Here is a 19,390-nt window from a genome sequence, read left to right as displayed (position 1 = left end):
GGAAGGCTGACTTACTCCAAGAGGTACTAATTGTGAATGACAGCAAGTGAGAGTCTAGTTAGTCTCTAGGACAGCAGGATTCTATCCTGAGATAAGCATAATGTGCCACAAGAGAGTTAGGGAATCACGTACCCAAAGGTCATCATTGTGGCTCAGGAGAATAGATGCTGCTGGCTCCCTGGTAGAAGGACCAGTACCGAGAGACACATGTTGGCTTAAAATATCCAGCTCCACATTCTTTCTTGGTGGCAGAATCCCAATGGCCTGAACGTCGGCCACATAAGGCCTCTAGGTCTTTGTTCAGGCCATGAGACATACTTAGGTTGTACAGGCTGAACGAATCAACATGCCTTTGAAAGTCACATGCAGCATTTCTTTTTAAGGCGAAATCTCCAGGAATCGTCACCGATCATACATAAGCCTTCAAGGTTCTCATGAACAATCTCTTTGTTCGCGTAACGATTTCACGCACGTCTCTAGTTTTTAACTGCCCACGGCTGGATTATTATATAAAATTGATGCGGCACCCCTCACCCCCATCTTCCCTCCTCCTGCTCCTTTTTTAACAGAAATCGACAGTTTTTCTAAGCAAATTAACGTTACCCAAGCTTAACCTGTTTACAAAACATCGTATGTTATATTATTAAGATAAATTTAAGAATAGCATAATTCTAACAGCTTCTGCCAACTTACAGCCAGTGAACAGAAGATTATCCAGACGTCTGTCGACTCGAGAAAGGCGGTTGTCCAATTAAACGTTCTAAGATGGAGCATAAACCGAGTCCGTAAGATGCTACACCCACTAACGGCGAACTTCACCCGATGAGAAATACTTTTCAGCATCTTCTAGGTTCGTCCTGTATTGCGGCTGTGGTATATATGGTTATTTCTCATGTCGTTGAGCAAGCCCCCCAAACATATCATTGGAAGATCATTCTCGACTACATACCAGTGCTTCCACATTCATTCGTGGACGTCCTAAGTGATCAAGAGTTATACAATATATTGTTGTCAGTAATGACAGTGGTATACGGGCTGTGCATAGGACGGGTTTTCGATCCGCCTCGATAGAGTGGCTGATGTTCACTTCTATTCACAGTCACAACAAAGGTGTTTAAAGAACAGTGGGAGGAAGGGAGGAAGGAGAAAATGAAGTCGGGGGAGACTGAGAGAGGGGGATGTAGAGGCGACGTAGAGGTATAGGTAGGGGCGAAGTAGCGAGATAGTTTGAGAGATGGTCGGCTAAAGAGAGTTATGGAGTAGTAAAGGGAGAGATAAACCAAAAAGGAGGGCAGTTAAGAGGTTGGCAGGGGGGGGGGGGCTAGGTGTAGAGGTCAAGACAGGCATAGGAACGGGTAGAATGAAAGGGTAGAATGAAAGAGACAATATTTTCCCCGGCATCTTTTTTTCTATATGAATCCCAGCATGTACTGGTATGGCCCCACGTAACCTAGGCAATCCTCTAGCAGGTTCTGGGGATTATTACGTCTCAGTACATGTAGCATTGATGATGTTGGACCTTTAAAATGTGTCCGAGATATATATCCATGAAAAAGATTGGCAAATGATTTCCAGTATATCCATCGGCAACTATCTAGATTGGGGTCTATAAAAGTGATGACCAAAAGGCAAACGAAAGCTAATGACACCCGGAGAGACATTCGGAGACACGCCAGCATTGCATTGACTTCAAAATAACCAGGTAGACGATACACAGAACGAGCAAAGCATCGATTCGATTGAGGCTTTAATACGTCAGAGGGACAACCTAACGCATTCGTCGTGGCCCAGGCACAGGGCCAGGAAGCTCCTGTAGTTCTATGCTTTGCCGACTTTGGCTTGCACTCAAATATATCATCGCCGTTGTGGTAGACAGGGGGAGCAACAAGACGGCTTCGGCGAGTGATGACTGTAAAGCCATAACGAACGGCAGCCAGATTTTCAGAGTGTACGTGACAACTTGTCGAGGGTTCCTACATATATAAAAAGTGTTAGGCAAGTGTTTGTCGCTTTTGACGTCCAAGAATTATTATAGACAGAAGACTTGCTTACTCTAGAAAGTACTGGCTGTGTATGAACATGAGCGAGATCCCTGATAATCCCCAGGAGAGAAGCATCCTATATCTGAAGATCAGTATAACATCTCTCCTAAAACCATAAGCCACGCACCCAAAAGTCACTGCAGGGGCCCATGAGAAGTGATGCTGCTGGCTCCCCGGCAAGAGTATTAGGATTGATAGATAGATGTTGGCTTGCAAGAGCCATTGTCTCAATCTTGCCGGGGATATCAGCACCTTCCACCACCACCCCATTCGAATCGAAGCAGCCTAGAGGCTGCCACTATCAGGTTGCGAGAGTGGCTGTATTGCCACTGATCTATTCTCGAGGGAAACGATCACCGGCGAGGCAAAAGATATCGACAGCATGAGGGGAAGCGTAACGGATTCAAATTAAAGGCAAGCTCTCTGCGTATAGCAGGACCGTCGTCTTATCGAAAAAGAAATTAACAAATCGCAGTGAGAAAGTGAAACAACTAAGCGAGAACGAAGAACCGGGCACGGGGAGGAGAGGGCTATTTGGTTCCTCTCTCGTAATAACTAGAATCAATTCGAGGATCAAGGGCGAAGCAAGGAGAGAGCTGTTACGGCCATTCAAGTATGGCCTTGGATATTTAGGCATCTAATTGCGGATTTGCTAACGAAGGAGCAATGGCGGCTGGTAAGGAGAGTACACAATTCCAGGGACATCCAATACCTCGCAAGGCAAACCAACAACTCACAAACTGCGCCTCTATATTTTTGCCTCGTCCGGGTTCCAGGGGGCTTTGAGCCTATCATTTGGATACGTATTACATCATTTATGCACATACTTGCATGTGAGGGAGTAAGGCGGCCACTATTGTTCAGATGCATGAAGTCTGCCGCTTTGGAGTACATAATACAGACCCAATCAGTCGTTCGAATTTGCCGCGTAAGATGGATGAAAGCTTTCGGGCAATCGTATTGGAATACTAAATGGAGGCTGAGGCCTCCAGATTGCGTTGCACTGCATATCCGGCTGTTTGTTATGCCTTCGTGGTTGAACATGGTTGGTCGTGATGGATTTTCGGTGAGCTTCGTCTGCGGCCTCATGAAGGAGGGGGGTTCGCCCAATGAGGCTCTGCCTACCCATTTGATCCGCGGTCCCTTTGCAGGGCTTTTCTCAAGGCGTTTCCAGCTGCCTTGGCCGATAGAAATATACATGAACCGCATGTGCCAGCATGATTTCAATTCTGCAGGTGGTTTTCGTCCCATCATCAGCCGATAACAAAAACCTTCTTACATCTATCATTGCACATCGGTCAACGTCTCACGGCAAGCTTAGAAACCGCAAAATTGCTTAGATTCAACAAATCGTCAATACTTGGCAAATGTGGCATAGTCTGAAACCGGGTTAATGCAAAATTACCTGAATGCCGGAGACAAGTTCCCAGACCACGAAAATTGGGAAATGTTCTTCGCATACGTGTTGTCAAAGCGGCCAAGGCGACCACCCAAATGCACTCCCCAATGTACTGAGCACAACGGCATTGACAATGGCTCTTAATATTGTCACGACTCGATTTCCTAAAGGACCTGGATCTGGGAACGGGACTTGTTGGAAGATATATCCTGTGAGAACGAACACAGAATCCTCATCTACATGCACACATAATATGATATCCGCCTAACAAAAATAGATATGCGATGCCTGGGCGCTGCAAGGCCACATACGACTGCCGCAATTCATCGGACAACCAACTTCCTGCGAAATATGCATTCTATTGGTCGCTATTATAACTTGTCTTCACTGGAGCTGTGTCTTCAATCTTTTCAGCCAGCCCAGATGGAAGAGCCAGTTTCTGCCCCAAATTATTACAGCAACGCTTATCACCCTTCTTCCTTTAGCCGCTCTCGTTAGAGATCCAGCCACGGTTTTCCTTCGACTTTTACCCATAGTCACAGATGTCTACATTTCTGCTTGTTACATCTTGGACTGTGCATATGAAAGAGAGCCAGAATGCTAGAGTGTCGTTCATAGAAGGCCTTATCTTATGATCGATACAAAAGCCCCAACTACTACATGGCGTTTTTGTTTTCTGGTGTTTTCTTTCGTCTTTGTCTTCTGTTTACGCTCGATGGATGTTGATGGTGGGTTTTTCTTTTGCTCAGCAATCGGGCTTGTTTTCATCTTTTCCTCTGTTTAGGCTCCATGGCCAATAGTGGTAGATATGTTGGATGAGCAAACATGGGTTTGTTTTCCCTCTGTCTTCTGTTTAGGCTCCATGGCCAATAGTGATGGATATGTTGGATGAGGAAATGGGTTTGTTTTCACTCTGCCTTCTGTTTAGGCTCCATGAGCATTGGTGGTAGATATGTTGGATGAGCAAACATGGGTTTGTTTTCCCTCTGTCTTCTGTTTAGGCTCCATGGTCATTGGTGGTGGACATGTTGGATGAGCAAACATGGGTTTGTTCCCACTTCATCACCTGTTCAGTCTCTACGGATATCGATGGTGGATTGGAAAATTCAATTAGGTAGAACTTTTAGGTAGATACATATATTCAACTGCCATATTGCGCATACTCACCCTTCCTCAATGAGTTCTACTACTGTTGGGAAACGAGTCGAATATCCAGAAATTTTGGCAGCAGCTCATCTGTACACTAAGATGGATGAACGAAAAGATGTAATATCGTCGCATTTCATACCATGTCCTCTCACATGGGGAATTAACTGCAAATCAAGAAGCAACAGAAATAATTGACACGCTATCCATGCTCAGTACTAAATACAATCAGGATGCCTCAACGGGCTATGTATGCAAGACTATATACAATTTCAAAGCCTTTTATATACTTTTAAACGTAATCTTGAAGAGAAAACAAACGGACCAGCCACATGATGAGCCACAGTCGAGCTGTGTATGCTTCATCCGACAGACCAAAAAAATTGTCGAAAAAGTAATCCCAAACGCCAATTATGCAAGTTGAAGGTTTGCTCTACCAAAGAAGACTTTGGGTAACGTATCAGGCCTTTGGGAAACGTATAAGGTCTTTGGGTAACGTATAATAAAATAAAATAAAATAAAATAAAATCTTTGTGTTTTATGCGTATATCTGCACAGAAATGCCGTAATAGAACAAGCATCGCTATGCAAAAACGTAGGTAGGTCGCTTCGAATCGCCGTATTCTATTATTCGGTTAAGAAGGTACGTATGGAGAGGCAGTTCGATGTAGTTCAGCCGATGTGGGAGTATAGCGCGCTAATAAAAACAGTATTAAAAAGGTGATGCGGAATGGTATCGTAGGAAAGATATGTAGAGTTGATTGAGTGCACTTCGCTTCGTTGGCCTCATGAGATGCGCTGTCCTGCTAATAGGTGGCCTAGCATCGTCACGGTATAGGAGCTTGAGGCGTTCAGTCGAGGTATATCATAGAGTTTAAGCCGACGATGGGGTTTGTCACCAGTGGCTGCGCCGGCAGAAGGCATTCAAAACTCGAGGCGAGGGGTGTACGGACGTGTGAGTTTAGACGATCGATCCACAGTCATCTCTCTAGTCGCACATTGAACGTTGAAGCAAGTTCGAACATTCGCTCGTCTTCATCAAGGTGCCATAATCAAATCAGCCAGTATCAAAAGAATCCCTTGGACTCTAAAGCCTAAGCAACCAGAGACTATCATGGTCAACTTGGCAGTTGGCTCTGGAAGGCCTTCGGGCACTGAAACTGGTTCGAGCGGCTTTTCATTTCCATCGAGGTGCCACAATCAAATCGACCAGAAGGAAACTACTCCTGGGTTGATAGAAGACCTCGCATGGCAAAGTCCTCTGGCAGCGGTCGAGATTCTGTAGGCAACAATGTTCGACAATGCTGGCAGGCTTAGGTCTGGATTGATAGCTTTGGCCACAGCAATTATCTGTCCGGGGATAAACAATCCGAAGGTGTGGATAAACACCAGAAAAATGTGAACGTATGGTAGAACATTCGTATCTCCAAATCGTCTGCATACGGCATGAATAAGAGCGACGCGCCATAGTCAAGGGTGCAAAGCGACGCAGACGTCGGATGTGAGCTGAATCTGGTGTTCGTGGCTCAGGATTCTATCATGACGCTGTTCGATCCTATGGTCGGCTTTGTATCCGTATGCTCGCATGGCACATGGTTCCGTAAACGTAAAATAATGTACATATCCTAGGCATTGCTGTGATGCAGCGTGTGTCAAGGGCGATCGGCGGGTTTTAAAATGGAGGTGATGTCGAGGAGCTTTGTGTTGAACAAGAAGCCATGTGTTGACATAAATGCGGCATCGACAGCGATGTGTCCTGTGGTGGGTAGTCGCCAGCATGCTAGCGAGTACGATCCGACGAGCTACGGACAGTAACCGTAATCCTGAGGTTTGGGACGAGTCTCTGGTTGTTTAATCAGGTTGGGAATAGTTGTTGGTAATAGTATAGGTAGTAAAAGAGCTGCTGCATGGCATTTGGGCGGGCCAATATAGCGAGATGATGATACAGGCGTCCCGCGGTGGAGATATGTGCGGCGCCATGTAATACCAACATCGAGAGACACCGGTCCAGATTTCTCTGTCTCAAATGTCATCATCCTCAATGGCCATTCGATAGCGACCGAGGTCTCCAAGACACTATATCCAAGTATCTGCAAAGGCAGGGACAGTCTCATACAAGAGTGCCATCATAGTATATGCAAGGTAGATGAACGTAAGCATGTGCTCCATCAAGTCAGGTAGGCGAAGGCGAAGTAGTTCAAGGAACGAGTGAATGCCATGCCGCCACATTCGCGCGGGCATAGCATATTTTGATGCCAGCCGCCGTAGTGCGGGGCTTGCTGCAGGATGCTGGCTTGCTAGAAAAAAGTCGTGGTGCTCATGAAGCAGAGTACTATGAAGAGCTATTAGTGCTGGCAGGTCGATGCTGTTGTTCAGCGCAAATCTCAGCCAGTTCTGAGGGATGAGTGCATCATCAAAGTCGGTGCCCTGAAGTTCATTTGGTAGGGACTGGGCGTTGTCAACCTCGATACATTTAGTTTCGACCATAACAAGTCCAGCATATATGCCTTTGACTTCGGCGGCTAAAAGCTCCTGGTCAAAAAGAGGCGCTTCTTGGCCTCGCTTCGACTTTTGCAATGCCATCTCGGCGTGGGCATCACACTCGCGATGTTGCTTTTCTTGTGCTTCTTCCTCGGGTCTTATAAGGAAGATTTGGAAATGCTTGGGCTCTTGTCAGCGATTTTGCGCTGCTGGCAGCAAAAGCGCTCGGCGCATCCGGAGCCGTCGCGGCCCAGGAACTGGAATGGGAAGCCCCAAATCGTCGAGATCTGGATTTCTTCTCTGTGCTGCCATGAAAATCATGGCGGCTGTTGTGGCTAGCGGCAGAAGCAATATCGCATCCGCAAGCGACGGCTGCAGCACCATCACAAACGGTAGCCACACTTGCAGCGGATACAGTATCGTCCGCTGAGGGTTCCTGCAAACGAGGATTAAGCACTGCATTTCCGCCTCCCACCGCCCGCCATAGGAATATTTTGCAGATAAACTCACTCTAGAAAATATCGCTTGTGAAGAAAGCCGAGGGAAATCCCCGTTAAACCCCAGGCGGCCAGAATTCTATATCCACGTATAAGCCCAACAAGTCTGATAAAAGCAGAAGCGATGAGGCGATGATGACTTACGCAAATGTCGCTGCCGGAGCCCAGGAAAAATGAGTTTGCTGGCTCCCCGGCAGGAGGACTAATGCGGAAAGAGAAATATTTATCTGCAGTAGCCATTGTTTAAAGACCATCGCAGATATTGGTCAAGATTGTCCGGATTGAATGCTACTTGGGAGATGGAACAAGAAAGACAAGGCAAGGTTACGGGAAAAGAGAAAGTTGATGAGAGAGATCACAAGAGGCAAAGCAGGCTATGCTTCTTTCCAAAGCAAATGATGAGACGGAATATGCAAGTTAGATGGACGAGATGCTATATGTGAGGTTAGGAGTCGATGTAAAACAAAAGTATTAGTGAGGATGAGGGATGAGGATGAGAGACGAAACTCGAGAAGAGCTCGTTGAAGTGTGAGGAAAACGTGTCGATATGACAAACGGAGGGAAAAGAAGGGTAAGAGGTTGATAGACAAGAGACTTAAAATGGATCAGGTATCGAAACGTAGAGGCTTTCGTTGCCAACACAAGCCCCGACGGCGGAGAGATAGGAGGAGGGGGCGTGCAAGGGAGTCGGATTTCCTAAAGAGTTCGTCTTACATTAGCGTTGCCAGCCTCTCAGGGATGAGTTGGTTGCACACCTTTAATACCAAGTCCGTAGCCTCTCGTCAACATGGTTCGCGCCCAGAATACAAAATGCAATGTTCAGGTAGCGTAAGGCAACCAGACGTAGCGCGGGGGCTGGGAGGCAAGGGGATTGCCTCACTCCCCATAGTTGGATCCGATGATCCTCGTAGGCGGAAAATGAGGGGTATTCTTGAGATGCCCCCGAAGAATCTTCTGCCTGTTTTTGCTTCGTAATGAGGCTCAGCAATGGAAGACACATGTTAGCTGATTCTTTCTTATTTCGCGACGTTGAGTGTGCGCTACCGAATCTTTGCGCAGTCTACTTACTTTCTGTCATCTTTGAATAAATGATTTTCAGCCTCGGAATATAACCATACACTTGAATACGTTCGTCAGGCCTATGTTGGAACGGCATGACACAGCAACCTCTTACCCATCGGCCACAAAGAATGACCAAAGCGTCGGGGCGGCACAAATCTACGCTGCGGCACAGCAGGAGGCAAATCATGACAGTCGCAGACATTCTACATGCAACACCCTGGCAGCATGGGGGTTGACGGCGGCGTTAAATATCATCCCAGAGCAGTTCGGCAAAGGATCTGAAAATAAGGGATGTTGGAGGATATATCCAGTAGGATAAGCAACCCCATCCGTTCACGATATCTGTTCTGACATCTTGAGATGACGATAGACTTGTAATTCGGTGGCGGTGCGAAATCAGACGCACTTGTTTTGGTTCCAGGATAGACGATACTCTTGCGAGTTGTGTTTGTTTTTTATAGCGGCGACTACTTTCATCTACTGGAGTTGTGTTCTTCGTCTTTTCAGCCGGCCAAAGTGGAGGGACAAATATCTGTCGCAGACCTTGACGACGACATTCATCGCTCTCCTTCCATTTGCGGCGGTTATCCAAGACCCGGCCACAGTCTTTCTTCGCGTTTTACCCACCGTCGTAGACGTGTGTGCCTCTGCGTGCCTTGCCTTGGACTACTGTGGGCAATGACGACTTCGCATCGCGGTTGAGCTCTGTGGCTCGGAAAGGTTGGCAGCGAGTGATGGTGGATGTGTTCGCAAGGAGTTCCGTGGTTCTGCTTTTTTTGGTTGTTTTGACTTAATCAAGGATATATGTCAGTCATGTTCTTGTAATTTTGCGTAATCAGCTCTCAAAAGAATTCATGAGAGTGTGTTCATTCCGGTAGCATCAGCATCAATACATCTTCATACACGAATGTACTACATGAGTAGATTATTCGCTTTCCATAAGAGTGTGTTCATCCTGGTAGCATCAGCATCAATACATCTGCATACGGATGTACTGCATTAGTAGAATCTTCGCCTTCCATGTTTTGCACGGAAACTACGCGGTTGGCCTTTCATCTCACGCCATAAGAACGGTGTCACTTACTCCGGGAATAGGGCGCTCACATCAATTACTCCAAAGAGGGCCTTTCTGCGCGTTGGCTCCAAGTCTACCAACGCTGGCCGACACTTGCCGGTCACAAGGCAGCTTCATGCCAAGCGGAAGATTTCGGTTTGCAGGGGTCTTCTTTCAAAAGGCCGCGCTTGTCTGACAAAGGACCATCTCGGCAGTACTTACTGTGGCAAGAGGGTGTTCCACTTCGGTGAGACATGTTGGCCTGGTTAGAAATCATTGACTGATCGGGTTTACTTTGTTGGTGCTTTAGATGCCAACAGGCTCTCCTGGGACAAATGGTTGACAGACAACTCAAATCTGCCTTTTGGAAAAAAGGCAACCTTCCATGTCTGCGGGACACATTTGAAAGGAATCCTTGGGGCGTTGACTGATAACCAGTAAAACGACTTCGCTCACATGGTGCGACGGCGGTGGTGATGCTGGCACGTCATTTCACGCGCACTATTGGCTCTTGGTTAAGCCATATTCGCCATGGATACAGCCGCCTAGTCCAGCTGAGGTGGTGTGTGCATGCAGCCACGCCACTTGGCAGGATGACGAGAAGAATGTCCGCGACCCTTTTGCCTCATGATCAGGATTTAAACGAGTAGCCCCGGTTTAGAAGCCTGCAGACACGGGACGTTGGCAGCCCCCGTTGGCGGATTGGCAGGATGTTGGAAGCAAATCGTGATGGTTAAATGGCGATGAAGCTGTCAACCAGCCCTGCAAAGCTTAGGAGGTCTGTATGCGCACCATTTTAGCTAGGAACACGGAGGGGGTTTACTTTAGACGGTTGCCTTTTTCTTCTAAATGAGCTGCCTTATTTTAAAATGTTCGCAGCTAGTAGAATATAAACAAAATATGACAGAAATTAAACGCATCCTTATCCATACAAGGTAAGCGAGATGGAATCTGTGTTTGAGGTTTGAGATGCGGTGCCTGTGTATGACGTCCCCCATTGTTGGGACCCCAGCACGTGCTGCCGAAACCCACCACCCCAATGTACGTATTCGGCACAGAGCTTTAGCAGCACCAGCAGGTACCTTGCAATTGCTCCACCATTGCTTGCCTTATCGCAATCAAGGCCAGGTAACGACACTTGCTTGAACTCGTGCTGAGCCGAACGCAACACCGCCTTCAACAGTTTCTCTGCAAGTCTCCCGCAAAAGGACAGGCTCAGCCTTGTGTGGACAACATGCGCGTCATTACCCTCCTCTCGGCCCTGTGTGCCGCAGCTCTGGTCCAAGCCGATTTCCACACGGCGCAAATCTATGTCCAGCCCGTCGAAAACTCCGAGTCGCCCAGCCTCCTCGCCGAAGTGGCATACGATCCTAGCATCAGCGGGTCATCCTCCATCATCTCCTACGAAGCTCCTGAAATCCCGGAGTCTACACAGCTGGTCCGTGTCGGATTGTACGACGCCAAGTCTGCGCGGTGGATATCTGGCACAACTGTTGCCTCGGTGGACAACTTTGGCAAGGGCTACTCGCCCAATTTGATACTCTCAGTCGATGAAAAGGGAGAGCTTCTCAGTGCTGCTCTCAAGGGCGTAAGGATCGATGCGGGTCAGACGAGAGACTTTGGCCCGCAAGCGGTGGTGCTGCCGGTGCTCAAGGGCAAGCAGCCAGAGCTGAACAAGCCAATTGTTCTATCGCCAGAGGGAAAGAAGGTTGAGGAGGTTGAGAAGACGCCCCTTCAGAAGTACGTTGCGCCTTGCATCCCCAGAATAGCTTGTGATACTAACTGCACACAGATACTGGTGGGTGATTGCCATTATAGTGTTCCTGGCAGTGAGCGGAGGAGGCGGCGAGAAATAGAGCCGACAATTGACACATAACATCAATCTGAATATACGCTTCCGTGATGGGGTGGCTGCTGGCAAGGGCTGAGCTGTTGCTATGTCTTAGTGATCCCTGTCCACTCACCACTATCTGGGTACATGGCTATAATGCTTTTTTGTTGATACATAATACCCTATAATAAGACTATTGCCTGCCCATTGATCCATCTACGTGTCTGACCGGTAATTGCATTGCACTCTATACCATGCTTAAGCGATCCAACAGCAATTATCCATCCATCTCCCTTGTTGCCTGTCCCTTGTCTCCCGATCTTGTCTGAGATGAGACCACGTGACTTACAGACACAAATCTCGATACGCGCTAATCCCTAAGTGGGCTAGACGTGTTGTTGCGCACCCAACCTGCGTCTTTCAATTGGTGAGTTGCCTCCATGTTAAAAGAGCTCGAAGCACTACCCGATCCACCTCGAGCTCGCCCGCCCTACTTATACCTTACCAAAACACTGACCGTTCACTCTTCTCAGGAGCTCTTCATCCCTTGGTCATTTCCCAATCTTTCATCTTAACAAACCACTTTTCGCGTACTTACCTGCACCCAAAATGTCTGACGGAGTCACCAACCCTCACGGCGAGGATTCCTTTGCTGAGAGCAAGGGCAAGGGAAAGGCTGTTCAGGACGAAGTTCCTCACGACACCGCCATGGATGAGGATGACGATGAGGACGACGACGATGATGATGATGAGGATGAGGTAAGTTCATATGCCATTCACGCCCATACCGTGTCCGTCCGCAGTGTCAGATAGCTAACAACGTTCACGATAGAACGCTGAGCCAGGTAAATTTGCATCACCAGCAACTATTTCTATGAGCCATCTAACCACTTGAGCAGAAGAGGACGGCTTGGAAGAAATTGACCTGAACAACATTGTCGAGGGTGGACGCCGCACTCGTGGTGCCCAGATTGACTACGCCAGGGCCGCTGAGCAGACCCCCATGGAGGACGACGACGAGGATGAGGATGACGAGGACTTCCAGCCCGCCCACGAGGACACCGAGATGGACGGCTAAGCAAGTTCACCCCTTTGGCTTCCGATGCCATTGGATGACTGACAAGTCTATGATGTTAATGTTTATGGGTTCACCAAGGTTAAAAGCTCGGGTGATTGGGAGGGGAGCTGGGCATATATCGAGGGGGATCCCAGTATCTTAGCCGATGGGTCATGTAACGACAAAAAGGTTCTCTGTTTGCTATTTAGCTAGGCGTTAGTTGCCACCCTTTGTTGGGGGAAGAACAGAGACGTTGAAAATTGCACACGCCGCCATTGAGGCCGTACACGTACTGGCTGCCCGCGCATCGTGTTCTTGGAGCCTTGCTGTGTCCCGCCATTCCCCACACTGAGTGAATGGCCCACCAGTGGTTAAGCTTCACCGTTCGTTGCTAGGGACTCACGCATACCCTGGACAGATGCAGCTGAGTACCGTAGACCTGGGTTTACTATGTTATATCGAGAGTACAGCCTCCAGACAAGCAGATATCTCGTAGAGATTCAATCACTACTGTGTATCGGAATTTGGATCATCTATCGGAATGCCTATTATTTGCACAATGATCCCCGTCCAAGAACAAGCCACAGCAGCGCTGGTTGGCTTTAGCCGCCACAATGGCTGGGTACGTACTCCCCCTAACCTCCAAAAAAGTTGCTAACGCCACTTCTTAACAGATTATGGTCAAGACCACCTAAGCCATAAATCTGCTGCATGGAATATTTCAACTTCCTCCAAGGGGCATTTTCTTCTCGACACTAAAACGCCTTCTTCATTCTCTTCATACAACACCCCTTTTAATTTATCGGCTTCTTTGTTTTTTATTTTGTGGTTCTTGCTTATTCCATTCTCATCATGTCGCAAAGGTGAGTGATCCTTGAATTCAACCTACCCTATTCGACCATTCCAGCTGCAGAGGCAAACATTCGGCGATGCGCGCGCTCGATGATTCCCACGTCGCGCCGTCGTCCTGGGAGGCAATCCGCGATGCCAGAGCAGACGGCTAACCATTCTTGAACCGAAATACAGATTCGGAGCCTCGTCACTTCACCAGCGCGACTCCCGCAGCATGCTCTTTGCGGGATACAACGGCGGCGACCAGTCACAGCGAACGAGACCCAGTCCGTCTCCCTCGCCCAACGCCGGCTATGGAGGAGGTTACGGCTACAGCGGCAATGGAGGATACTCTCCTTCAATGGGCAATGGCTACGGCGACGCCGGATCGCCCTCTAACTCGTACCGAACTGCGACGCCCAACAAGAAGGGGCAGTACAGCGACGCGGTGCTGAATGAGCTGGAGAGCCAAAACGACGAGCAGGTTTCGGGCATTCTGGGCAAAGTCAGGGTCCTCAAAGACGTAAGTCGGGCGCATCCTTCGCATACCCCCCCTTACCTCGTCGCGAAAGGGAAGGGAGACAAACAGGGGATACACAAAGGTCAAAGCTAACTCGGAGCGCGCGCAAATACAGATGACGGCTGCCATCGGCGACGAAATTCGCGAATCCACCGCCCTCGCCGAGAAGATGAACGACACCTTTGACTCGACGCGCATGCGCCTCCGCGGCACCATGAACCGCATGCTCATCATGGCCCAGCGCAGCGGCGTCAGCTGGAAGTGGTGGCTGCTCTTCTTCTTCGCCGTCGCCATGCTCTTCATATACGTCTGGCTGTTCTAAACGAACCCACCCGGAAGATATTTTGACTTATTATCTTTTTTCACTGGCCTTTCACGAAGAGATACGATAGAATGATGTTGATCTTTTCTTTCTGTTCGCTACGATGTATATTCCTTCATCATCCGGCTTTTTGCTGTTTCGGACTTGTCCGAATTCTTTCTTTGCTATAATGACCGATGATTCTTGGCTGGCGGCTGCGGCGGAAACCATACGCGCTTTCGCTTCGTGTTCTAGGCCACAATATTTGTACAAGATGCATCTTGGGCTGGCGTTTTGGGTGTTTGTTGTTCCTCAGTCACCTCATTTTCTCCCCCACAAATGGATACATGGGTTGCCTAAATGGGGAGAAAACAGGGAAGAGGAGTTTGTCTTTGGCTACGAAATCAAAGTGAGTGGTTTTGTTTTTTTACTCTTGATACAGGCAAAGGCTATTTATATAAATGTTTTAATATCATTATCAGGCTTACTACTAGCTGTTATTCTTTTTCACATTTTGATCCGTCCTTCTATCAACGAACGCACTGCTTCGGTCATTTGCATTCCTTCTATGTGATATCAAAGGCATTATGCCACCAGTCTTCGTATACAGGCTGGTGCTTCATCTAATTCGTCCTTGAGAAAGCTCTAAAAACGGGGGGTATCTAAGCTATGTTTCCTCTCCACACAACACCAAAAAACACCTACTTCCTCTGACCTGGCCTTCTCCTCATCATCACCGCAGGGCTACTTTCCATCATCATGATGCTGCTCTCGTCCTGCGACAGCAATGCACTCAGATCGATGCTTGGGCGGGGACCCGTGCGGAAGCCCGAATGGCGTGGCAACGTGGGGGACGGAGGGGCTGCGAGGGGTGTAGCGCGCGCCGGCACGAAGCTGAGGTCGTGTGTGTCGGTGGTATCACCTTCACCTTCTTCGTCCTCGTCCACATTCACGTCCACATCTTCGTCTTCATAGGTTTGCTCTCCAACTCGGGTGATGCTGCTGATATCGGCCTCAGAGTCGGTGTGCTCGTACCCGCCGTCCTCAGCCTCGGGGATATCCTCATCGAGATCGGCATCCATGTCACCAGCCATGCCATCGTCTAGATTCCCATCGTAGCCAAAGTCATCCTCGTCGAGTACCTGTTCTCGATCCTCGTCTTCCAATTCTTCACCATCGCCGTATACGCTGCCATCCGCTTCCGGGTCACCGCGGATAAGGGCTTCCCGGAACGCGTCGTCCGTCATTCTCATTCGGGCATGCTCCAATGCCTCTCGTAGAGCTTCTTGATCTGCCTCTGCTTCTCTTGCTGCCTCTTCGTCATCATCTTCATCTTCATTCTCCTCGTCTTCGTTTTCATCATCCTCGCTATCGTCGCTGCTTGGATCAAAGCCGTCGTCGTCTGCATCTGGGATTTCGTCGTCCAGATCTTGTGCCCCATCGAGCTGTACGTCATCCATCATGCCGTCATCCATCGTGCCACCACCCTCGGCTTCCGCCAGCTCCTGAGCAAGTTGCTCTCGTCGCATAGCTTCCTGGTGCTCTTCTTGTTCACGCTTCTCCTCCCGCATCTGGTGCAAGGTCTTAGGTACTCCAGGAGGTTTTAGCCAAGTGCTGCCAAAGTTCTGTACATTCATTCGGCGTCGCTGCATCTTATGCTCATCTGCGGCAAGGCGCGCAAGCTGCGTTCGCTCCAGCATCTGCCCGCGCTGGCGCGAATGCGTCGGTCCATGGTGGCCATTATTCGGATCTGCATGTAGGCTATCGACAGGGCCTGGGGGGATGAAGGGATTCCTAGAAGACGAGTACCACAGAGTGTGCGACTAAATCCCGAGTCAGCTAGTGGCTTTTGAGCACGGCTAATAGTCAAAGGCATTCTTACATCTCGCGGCGTAAAATCTGGGAGTGTCGCAAACATTGGAGAGCATGACCGCGCAGGTCCTGATGCTGTCAATGTCAATGGTAGAGCTTGTGATGATGAGGTCTAAGAGGTGTGGGTTATTTGTTGATAAGACGGCTGGGCTGGGGACTGTTATTGGCCCAAGACCCGCACGGCGCTTATGGCGTCTACGGTTAGGCGCGCACGATAATCACCGGGCAACCAGCCTATGAGGATGAACTTGACGCCTATTACACAGCGTATGGAGGGTTGACTTGATTCTCCGTATTGGAAGTCCTCTGATCTTGAATTCAGTAGCCCTTATTGAGATGTGTAGGTAAGGTGTAATAATGGATTGGTGAAAAGTCTAAGTTATCTATCGCAAAGTCGGGGGCAGAACCTCTTATATAAACACAATCTACGAGATCCGCAGAGACATATCAGCCAGTGATGCACTGCAGTCAACAGCGTTATCTAGTGTAAGTTTCCTATGGGAGATAGTAAAACCTTACAATGTATCTCGCACTCCTCTTTGAGTCTTCTTCACAGGCAAAGCAGAGCTTGTTTATACGGGCATCCAATGCTTTGTATACCGCTATTTGTTTACCAAACAGTAGCTCCAAAAGTCTCATCGCCGCCATGGTTCAGTTTGACTTCGTAATATGCTTTATATCGTCTTGTCCGCTCAAAGATACATTTTTCTCTGTCCTCTTCTCGAAATCAGTGGATGATTCTGGACAAGGCTTATACGTTGCCAATCCTGATCTAAGTTTTGCTTTTCTCTTCCTGTTTGTTTACCTATATAAATCCCCCCTTCCCCCGGAATTTCCTCTCTAGATTCATTCTTCTTCAAAGCTCTTACTATATTTCTCTTCGCTTTCAAGCCGTTCAAAACAACATCGATCCTCCAACCGCCACCTTTGTCTTTGCTATTACCACTATTGTTGATTTTCTTTTTGTTTACCACAACAAATCCCATAGACCAACATGGCAGACGCGAATTCACGACCCTCCACACCTGTGGAAAATTCTTACTCTTCAATGCCCTCTACCCTCGTGGAAGATTCTTATTCTTCCATGCCCTCTACCCCTGTGGGGGATGATTCAATGCCCTCCACACCTATGGAGGATTCTTCGATGCCCTTCACATCTATGGAATATTCTTCACGAGCCTCCACACCTGTGGAAGATTCAAGATCCTCTACACCTGGAGAATATTCTTCACGATCCTCTACACCTGGAGAATATTCTTCACGATCCTCTACACCCGAGGAAGATTCTTCAGAAACTCCCGCCCTGCCTGACGCGCTGATGCGGAGGTACGAGGAATACCTTGATCGGCAGACCCAGGAGTACTCCCCAAAGTCCGACCGCATGAAGATTAGCGAGATTCTCGAGGAGCTTGAGGATCATCATGATGCGATGTACGTCATTGGTCTGGTTCAAATGTATAAGGGCCCAAATGCAAAGATCAAAGATGATTTATATGAAAGTAAGTTCTGGCCTCTGTAATGTTTCCCTTGACTTTTTTTTATTTTGCCAAAACACCCTGTTTCCTTTGCAACTTATCCAACCGCTATGTTCTTGCTTTCGCTTGGAACTATAATAACTAACTTGTTTGAAGCTGGTGAATTCGTTTTTGATATCAGTACTTTACCGGATGCGACAATAACGATGATCTGGAAATATCTGGTAAGTTAATTCTAATGAATCAACATTCACACTCGGTTCTAACTGCAAATGAAAACATAGTCCAGAAGGGGTCTTCTTTGAGGAAGAACATAAACATCTCCCCTCCTTTTTTATATATCACGGCAAGGAGCATTAAGGGAAAAAACTCACAAATGATCGATCAATACGGCGGAAGCCACGAAATCGACCATGTCTTTTTGATTATTTGTTTATTTATTTGTTGGATTGTTTGTTCTACGACACCTCCTCCTCGGCATCTTCTACTCGATCACTCTCTCGCATATCCTGCACTCAATAATGCATACACTACGACCACACGTCAAGATGCCAATTTTGCCATTCATCATCCCGCATCAGAAGTAATACTGTATACTAGCCAAATAGAGTAGTAGCAGATACTTCAAGAATTGGATATGCACCTCTAATGTATACATTTACTTATTGCCTATCTTACTACCTGGAGATACTAGTAAATAAATAGTTTTCCTTCAAATCTGGGTTTGACGCTCAAACTTCACGCAGTCGCTGGAGTTCAGGATAAACATTCCCAAAATAACTACCGGCACACATATTTACGCACAAATTATTCCGCGCTTCGTCCCTAAAGTGTATTAACACAATTTGACGGATCATCTACGAGCAATGCTACAGAAAGTAAACATGATAATAGCGACGTCCAAAGGGCTTGGTGTAGCTCCTCATCCATCCTGTTCGCCACAATCGGCAGCCACCCTCAAGCCATGCAGGGATTGTGGCTGCAAGGCCAAAAAGGGATATCCATCGGAGGCTTTCTGGGATGACTCAGATGTCAATCGAACGATGAGGCACAAACAATAAAAAGCTATTCAGGGTCTTTTGTGCGTTCATTCTTCTTGGCACGTTGAGAGACAAAGTGACCAGAGCCTGGGTGGATATCGGGAGTTTTCGGAATGCCAATGTACCCCCATCCTCATTTTCCCTACTGTGGAAAGCTGTAACATGGGGGGTAGTACTCATGCTCCGTCTTCGGTGAGCAACAGCGTATTGAGCCGCGCCCTAGTTGTAACCATCGGGAGTTCGTCTGCAACGTCGTCGGCATAGTACCAAAAACAGGATGTGATAGATGGATATAAAGTAGTAAAAGCCGAGTAATCATCCGTCCGAAAGTGAAGATGCCCTAATACCGGCCGGTTCTCTAAACTCCCCTTTTGTCAGCATCCTCAGCGAAATCAGGCACATGTCATTCTCTCCGTAGAGCTTTGCTTGTGTCCTCCGTAAACGGCTGCACAGAACTGTAAGCGGCAGATATTTCAACCCGGCTGTAAGGGTTGAAGAGCTGATGACAGGGTTCAACAGCTTCGAGTCGGTTCAAGCAGCAGCATGAGGACCGACTTCGGTCGAGTCATCCATCACATTGGCGTAATGTCGTAGCTGACTTCTTGCTGCTCCGTCTCACGCAGCGCTGCCGCCGCCGAGAGGCTTCTCCCTGTTGGTATTTATAAGATTCTACTACGAGGCCCCGAGGCCCTCACCAATCTGTGATGCATTCACCAGTGATCTGGAACAAGGCCACGCCACACACCCCCCCGGCCCCGCCATCTGGCTCGGGAAAATAGGCC

At 48.2% G+C, this 19,390-nt stretch overlaps 8 protein-coding genes across 8 annotated transcripts; 5 read left to right on the top strand and 3 right to left on the bottom strand.

The window, feature by feature from the left end:
* Positions 1 to 6,663: 6,663 nt before the first annotated feature.
* Positions 6,664 to 7,170, bottom strand: V8C40DRAFT_269269 (uncharacterized protein; the record flags this gene model as incomplete). Its single annotated transcript, XM_083220065.1, has 1 exon — positions 6,664 to 7,170. The coding sequence occupies one exon, from the start codon at positions 7,168 to 7,170 to the stop codon at positions 6,664 to 6,666; it is 507 nt and encodes a 168-aa protein (XP_083069489.1).
* A 238-nt stretch (positions 7,171 to 7,408) lies between these two features.
* V8C40DRAFT_253862 (uncharacterized protein) lies at positions 7,409 to 8,179 on the bottom strand. Its single transcript, XM_083217714.1, has one exon. It carries the CDS (start codon positions 7,803 to 7,805, stop codon positions 7,575 to 7,577), a length of 231 nt encoding a protein of 76 aa, XP_083069488.1. The 5' UTR covers positions 7,806 to 8,179; the 3' UTR covers positions 7,409 to 7,574.
* A 166-nt stretch (positions 8,180 to 8,345) lies between these two features.
* On the top strand, positions 8,346 to 9,505 carry V8C40DRAFT_253860 (uncharacterized protein). The gene is made up of 2 exons (XM_083217713.1): positions 8,346 to 8,937; positions 8,998 to 9,505. The coding sequence occupies exons 1-2, from the start codon at positions 8,707 to 8,709 to the stop codon at positions 9,307 to 9,309; spliced, it is 543 nt and encodes a 180-aa protein (XP_083069487.1). The 5' UTR covers positions 8,346 to 8,706; the 3' UTR covers positions 9,310 to 9,505.
* Positions 9,506 to 10,736: 1,231 nt separating this feature from the next.
* V8C40DRAFT_253856 (uncharacterized protein) lies at positions 10,737 to 11,718 on the top strand. The gene is made up of 2 exons (XM_083217712.1): positions 10,737 to 11,421; positions 11,474 to 11,718. The coding sequence occupies exons 1-2, from the start codon at positions 10,916 to 10,918 to the stop codon at positions 11,535 to 11,537; spliced, it is 570 nt and encodes a 189-aa protein (XP_083069486.1). The 5' UTR covers positions 10,737 to 10,915; the 3' UTR covers positions 11,538 to 11,718.
* A 267-nt stretch (positions 11,719 to 11,985) lies between these two features.
* V8C40DRAFT_253852 (histone chaperone domain CHZ-domain-containing protein) lies at positions 11,986 to 12,975 on the top strand. The gene is made up of 3 exons (XM_083217711.1): positions 11,986 to 12,271; positions 12,345 to 12,357; positions 12,412 to 12,975. The coding sequence occupies exons 1-3, from the start codon at positions 12,122 to 12,124 to the stop codon at positions 12,588 to 12,590; spliced, it is 342 nt and encodes a 113-aa protein (XP_083069485.1). The 5' UTR covers positions 11,986 to 12,121; the 3' UTR covers positions 12,591 to 12,975.
* A 272-nt stretch (positions 12,976 to 13,247) lies between these two features.
* Positions 13,248 to 14,731, top strand: V8C40DRAFT_253851 (SNARE domain- containing protein). Its single transcript, XM_083217710.1, has 3 exons — positions 13,248 to 13,432; positions 13,596 to 13,923; positions 14,036 to 14,731. Exons 1-3 carry the CDS (start codon positions 13,422 to 13,424, stop codon positions 14,240 to 14,242), a joined length of 546 nt encoding a protein of 181 aa, XP_083069484.1. The 5' UTR covers positions 13,248 to 13,421; the 3' UTR covers positions 14,243 to 14,731.
* V8C40DRAFT_253849 (Apc15p protein-domain-containing protein) lies at positions 14,701 to 16,210 on the bottom strand. The gene is made up of 2 exons (XM_083217709.1): positions 16,104 to 16,210; positions 14,701 to 16,044 (listed from the first exon to the last, which is right to left on the bottom strand). The coding sequence occupies exons 1-2, from the start codon at positions 16,137 to 16,139 to the stop codon at positions 14,923 to 14,925; spliced, it is 1,158 nt and encodes a 385-aa protein (XP_083069483.1). The 5' UTR covers positions 16,140 to 16,210; the 3' UTR covers positions 14,701 to 14,922.
* An 877-nt stretch (positions 16,211 to 17,087) lies between these two features.
* V8C40DRAFT_269263 (uncharacterized protein) lies at positions 17,088 to 17,873 on the top strand (the record flags this gene model as incomplete). Its single annotated transcript, XM_083220064.1, has 3 exons — positions 17,088 to 17,592; positions 17,725 to 17,792; positions 17,853 to 17,873. 3 exons carry the CDS (start codon positions 17,088 to 17,090, stop codon positions 17,871 to 17,873), a joined length of 594 nt encoding a protein of 197 aa, XP_083069482.1.
* Positions 17,874 to 19,390: the final 1,517 nt, after the last annotated feature.

This window comes from Trichoderma camerunense (assembly GCF_050948025.1).
Source record: "Trichoderma camerunense strain CBS 138272 chromosome Unknown V8C40scaffold_18, whole genome shotgun sequence".
In the NCBI taxonomy this organism is placed as follows: Eukaryota; Fungi; Ascomycota; class Sordariomycetes; order Hypocreales; family Hypocreaceae; genus Trichoderma; species Trichoderma camerunense.
The sequence above is the reverse complement of the archived record's forward strand: the minus strand, read 5'-3'. Positions and strand labels throughout refer to the sequence as shown.